This window comes from Bison bison, unplaced genomic scaffold (genome assembly GCF_000754665.1).
Source record: "Bison bison bison isolate TAMUID 2011002044 unplaced genomic scaffold, Bison_UMD1.0 scf7180017858667, whole genome shotgun sequence".
Classification (NCBI taxonomy): domain Eukaryota; kingdom Metazoa; phylum Chordata; class Mammalia; order Artiodactyla; family Bovidae; genus Bison; species Bison bison.
Window position 1 is genome coordinate 18,806 of NW_011489239.1, and position 5,507 is coordinate 24,312.

Below are 5,507 nucleotides of genomic sequence, written 5' to 3' on the forward strand. Positions count from 1 at the left end.
GGGAGCAGCCATGGGGTCCCGGGCCAGCTGGGGTAGCCCCAGGGTGGGGGTCCAGGGGGCACAGCTGAGCAGCGGTGCTGGGGGCCGTGCCGGGACAGGCGGCCAGGGGCTCCGGGAAATGTTCGGTGGGGGGGAGTTTTCTCCGGTCTTGAGGTCACAAGGTGGGTTCAGAGTGGCCACAGGCAGCTGGGACAGACCAAGGGCCCTAGCAGTGCGGGAGATGGCGGGGGGGAGGGAGCTAGCGTGGGTGTGAAGCGGGCGACCCCGGTGGAGGCTCAGGAAGGAGCCAGAGGGGCTCGGAGCTGCAGGGCTGGGCTGGGCGGCAGCAGGAGGACAGCTGCGCAGGTGGAAGTGACCCGGGGGAGGCGTGCGGGGCGGGGCGGAGGTGAACGTTCAGGGCTCTGTGTCACCGGTGAGAAGGAGGGAGTTTCTGGGATTTCAGGATACCCTGGGGGCTTGGGAGTCTACACATGGAGTGGGGGGTCCCCGAGGTGCTGCATGAGGACGCCCTGGGATCTCTGGGGTCAGCGCAGGGCTGGGGGGAGGTGCTTCCCTGGGTCTGCAGGACTCAGTGTTCAAGAGGCAGTGAAGCCAGTGACTGGCGGGGACAGGGGCGCCGTGGAAACCGGCCTGTGCTTTGCGGAAGCCCCAGAGTTCCTCTCAGGAGAACGCTCTAGATGCCAGGGCCCTGGGGGCTCCGGGCTGAGGATGGTGGGAGCAGGGAAGGTCCGAATTGGTGATGTGGGGCAAAAGCGCTGTGAGACCCGGGGGAATGCTAAGGCCCCAGCTTGGCTTTCTGCAGAGCCGCAGACAGAGGGAGTCTGGACCGGGTCCGTTACTCAGAAGACACCCTCCCCCCACCCAAGTTGTCTGACACTTACTCACACGTGGTGTTATCTCTGGCGACCACAGATACTGCCAAGACCAGCAGAACGGCAGTTGGCAGCATCTCTGCCAAAGTCCTGCCCCAGCCAGGCCTGGAAGCCCAGTGACCTCACAAAGCTTCATGGCCTTCCGACCAATCAGCAGGGTGACGTCCCACCCCCACCCTCCAGAAACCAGGCCTGGCGGTTCATGCTGGAGCGACTTCCCGACGTCTTGCACAGCCTCATGCAAACTGTAACCACGGTCAGCCCCCTGTGAGACCTCCAGCACGTCAGCAGCTCAAGGGAGTCAGGCTCTACAGACTGACAGGCCTTAACCCCGTAGGCAGCAAACTCTTTCCCTCTGCCAAGGCTGTGCCCTCAGGACATTTTCTGAAGACCATTTTGACTTTCCCTAGCTTAGAACTATGAAGCCCACTTTTCTGTCCACAAAGTCTCATATCTTCTACCTGGATCTCTCCAGGTCTCCTTTCTGGGAACTACGCGAAGCATAAAATTGTCTTCTGTACCTGAGTGTCAGGAATTCTCAGCACAGTGACCTGAATGTCATGAAATAATGCTTCTTCTGCTTGTCAGGAGACAGCATCTCATATCCCAGAACAGAAAAATGCTCAACTCACCTACCTGGATGTTAAAGTTCTACCTTCCCTGCAAGAGCGTGATGAGGTCACATCTCTACCTGCTGGAGGAGCAGTCTCAGCGCCTGTACCTGGGCACAAGGTCTCAGCTGGCCTATCTGAACGTCAAGGAGTCACTCCTCACCTACGTGACAGTCACGAGGCACCACCTACCTCTCCTACCCAAGTGTCAGGACACCTCCTGTCCTCTTTCCAGGTACAAAGCGTTTCAGATAGTCAGATGACCTCACTTCTTCTACCTGAGCATCTTCTCTAACTGAATGTTCTAGTTGCGAGGTGGGTGGATGGCATCACCAACCTGAGGGACATGAGTTTGAGCAAGCTCTGGGAGTTGGTGATGGACAAGGAGGCCTGCTGTGCTGCAGTCCACGGGGTCGCAAAGAGTCAGACAGGACTGGACGACTGAACTGACTGAATTTCTCATCTCATGTAACTTTCACATCACATCCTCCTCAACTGAACATCCAGTAGGTCGCACATATCTTACTTGCTGATGGAAGCTATCATCTCCTCCCCCTGACTGTGAGGATCTCTCCTTTCTTCCAGCTCAGGACCTAAGACCTCAGACAGGAGCGTGACTTTGTCCCATCTTCTCTACCTGAGAACCAAAAGGTCTCACAGCCTCGGAGTGTCAGGAGGTTGCGTCTCACCGCTGTGAGTGCTCTGCAGCTTCAACCGACACACAGAAATGCTGGGGTTCCCGTGTCCCCACTTGACCGCCAGGCAGTCTCCCGGCTCCTGCTGGAGGAGGTCCTGGTCTCCCTGTCGGAATCCTGAGCTTTCATATTCTCTACCTGAGCACCACGAGGTCTCCTCTCCTACGTAAGTGTCCGAATCTTCCATCTCAACCGCCTGTCTGAAGTCTTTCCTACCCTTCCTGAGTGTCTTGAGGTCTCATCTCCACTATCTGAGGGCCATGAAATCTTGTATCTCCCATCTGAGCACAAGCAGGTCTTACAGGCCCTGAGTGTCGGGGGGTCCTGTCTCCACCTGACATGCCTCATCTCTTCTGCTCTGTATCTGGAGGCCCTGCCTCTTCTCTCTGAGTGACCAAGGGGTCTCCTCTCTCCCGCTGTAGCACACGCACGTCTCATCTTCCCTCTGTGAGCCTCCTCATCCCTGGGCATCAGGCATCTCCGTCTCTCCTGTCTAATCGTCAGGACATCTCATTTCCTCTCCAGAGTCCAGAGACATCCTCTCATGCACTTCGTTGTCAGGAAGTTACCATTTTCTCTACATGACTGTCCTAAATCTACTCTCCCTGCAGGTCAGAAGGTCTTGTCTCTCTTATTACAAAGCCAGAACACACCTTTCATCTTTATTTACTAGGAAGTGACAAGGACTTATCCCCCTGGTGAGAAGCAGGATGATTTAATTTCCTTACTTGAGTTCAGTATTCATTAGTTCCCTTCCTGTCAGGCAAGAGGTTTTATTTTCCTGATAAAAATGCAATCGGATCTCAAGAGGATCAGCTGTTTGAGTGGCAAAAGGTTTTAATCCCTGCTGCTGCATGTCGAGGTCTCCTTCTCCTCACCCTGAGCGTGAGGGGCATTTGTCTCCCCTCCATCGGTTTCAGGGCTCTTAGGTACCGTGTCTGTTAGGGGTCTCTAACTCCCCATGCCTGAGTGTCACAGGTCTTGCTTCTGCTACTTGAGTTTCAGGAGGACTCTTGCCCCATACGTAAGTTTCCAAGGTGTCTTTCTGTCTCTCTCTCATCGCAGGTGGCCTCACCTCCTCTATCTGAAGATCTGCAAGGTTCTATTTCACCTACCTGAGAACTTGCTTATTTTAACTCAGTAACAGATTGTGCCTAATAAAGTAATCAAAAAAGACTGAAAATATAGTTCAAGAAATGGCAGCAGGAATTCGATAAGTGATGTTACAGTTTTGACTGTTAAAGATTATCCAGGTGTTTTTACAGGATTTTGATGGGCATAAAATTGAAATGGTATTTAGATTCACGTGAATCCTGTAACAGAATGATGTAACCATTTATTTTAAATGTTAATATGTACAATTTTCTGTATGTACATAATATGTACAAAAATCATAATGTTTGCAAGCTTGTTTGCAAGCTTTTTAAAATATAAGATGAAAATGTAAAATAAAAGTTTCAAAATGGAAAGGGGTACCCAGATTTTCAAAACATTTAGGGGTTATGCAATAAAAAAGTTTGAAGACCCAGTGTCTAGATTTTAGAAGAAAACTCTTGTGTGACTCTGCAGAGCAGCAGCCCCTTCTGACTCTTAAACAGGCTCTAGTCCCTGCTCCCAGACACAGTCGTATGCTGAGTGTCTCACATACAGACCTGCAGCTTCAGCTGTGTCATTAAATCTAACGGAAGAGGGACTCCGTTTGCCTCCTTCACACTGTTCTGAAGAGCAAGGGAGAGACGGGAAGGTACACAACAGTTAGGCTTCTGGGAACACAGGATGGGGTCTCAATGGCTCCTGGTGGCTTGACTCAGGCCAAGGTGGAGCTCCCAGTACGGGGCGGGGTCAGGACAAGGGGTCCCCCCTCCTGAGGCTCCTTCTCCCCGTTCTCGAGGCCCACCCTCCCCAGCCCCGCGAGCCCCTCGCTTCCCCAGCCTCCTTCCCGCCCTGGCTCCCTCTGCACGCCCCAACCTGGGCCGTCCTGTGCCCACCCCCAGCCCAGCCCCAGCCAGCTCCCGCAGATCCTGCCTCACTTCTCCCAGCCTGCTAACTCCCACCCACCCGGTTATTCTCCAGCATATGATACTCCCTCTTTCTCCCTGAGGAAGAGCAGGACCTTCCTCATCTGTTCAGCCTCAGTGCCCAGAGCTGCCCACAGGACCTGTAGGGTGGTCAGCGGTGAGGGCCACCCACAAAGTGCTCTCTGCTCCAGGCTGCAGACAGCGTGCTGGTGAGACGCTTAGGGCCCCTGAGGGGATAAAGCTGGGACATTCTGAGGTCGTGAGGGGGCAGGAGGAGGCAGGGAGTCCACCATCCTGAGTGAGAAAGTGTCTGCCCAGAGGTGCTGGGAGGCTGCAGCTCACTCAGCACCACGACCCTCTGCCATCCCACCACCTGCTCCTCTGATCAAGGCTTCTCTCGCCAAGTCCCGGTCTTGAAGTTTCTGACTCATTTTCTGAGGCACTGAGGTGTCTTCTGACCCGTGGGATATCTGTCTTCTCCCCAGGACCCAGGGTCAGTATGGTAATGCCATTTCCACGCCATGATCCCACTGCCATGCCTGCTGGACTGGCCCCCAGGTCCGAGCCCAGTTCCAGCCAGACGCAGGGTCCCACATGCGGCTCAGAGGAGGCTGACCCGCAGCTGCCACAGTGCTTGGGCTCAGGGAATTCAGAGACCCCCCCCTGTGCCTCCACATTCAGACCCTCCCAGGTCCCCACTTCCTTCTAGGCCACTTCTGTGGACGACCACAGTTTCCAACTTGAAAATGAAGCCAAAAATGTGAAAATATGAAAATTAGAAATTGTGGGGTTTTCTAGACAGATTGCAAGCCTCTCTCAAGGACCCACTGCCAGTGGTCACCATCTCAGCCTCACAAGGGCCTTTGCCTTCCCGAGCAGGCCTTCCAGACATCCACCTGCTTCTCAGAGCTGCTCTGCCTTCCTGCCAGCCCTGGGTAAAGACACCTGAGCCCACTCCCCTCTGCACACAAGGCGTCACTCCATCCACGTTCTTATCCTTCCCGGCATCTTCTCGCTTCCCTGGAGGCATCACCCAGGCCCCATCCTGAGTCGAGGTCTACAGTTGCCATGTGTGATGTTCACACTCCACCTTGACCCAGTGTGGCATGGCTCTGCACGCACTGCCCTCCTAGAACCCCACCAGGTGCCCAGCCGGTCTGATGGCCCGCCTCCACGGTTTCTGGCCCTCTGTCAGACCTCAGCCACGCAGCCTCCACCTCCCACAGCTCCCTGTGGGTCTCTTCTGTCCACTCGCCCCACTATACCACCCCCTTCACTCTTTGAGGTGCCCCTGCCCTTCCTGGGAGCTAC

The 5,507-nt window shown here is 54.8% G+C and overlaps 1 protein-coding gene across 1 annotated transcript in view; it reads right to left on the reverse strand.

Annotated features, from left to right (window-relative positions):
* ACR (acrosin) overlaps positions 1-958 on the reverse strand; it is a 7,487-nt gene extending 6,529 nt beyond the window's left edge. The window contains exon 1 of the mRNA XM_010828562.1: positions 882-958. Coding sequence (XP_010826864.1) covers positions 882-949 — 68 coding nt within the window. The 5' untranslated portion in view covers positions 950-958. The remainder of the gene's footprint in view (positions 1-881) is intronic.
* Positions 959-5,507: the final 4,549 nt, after the last annotated feature.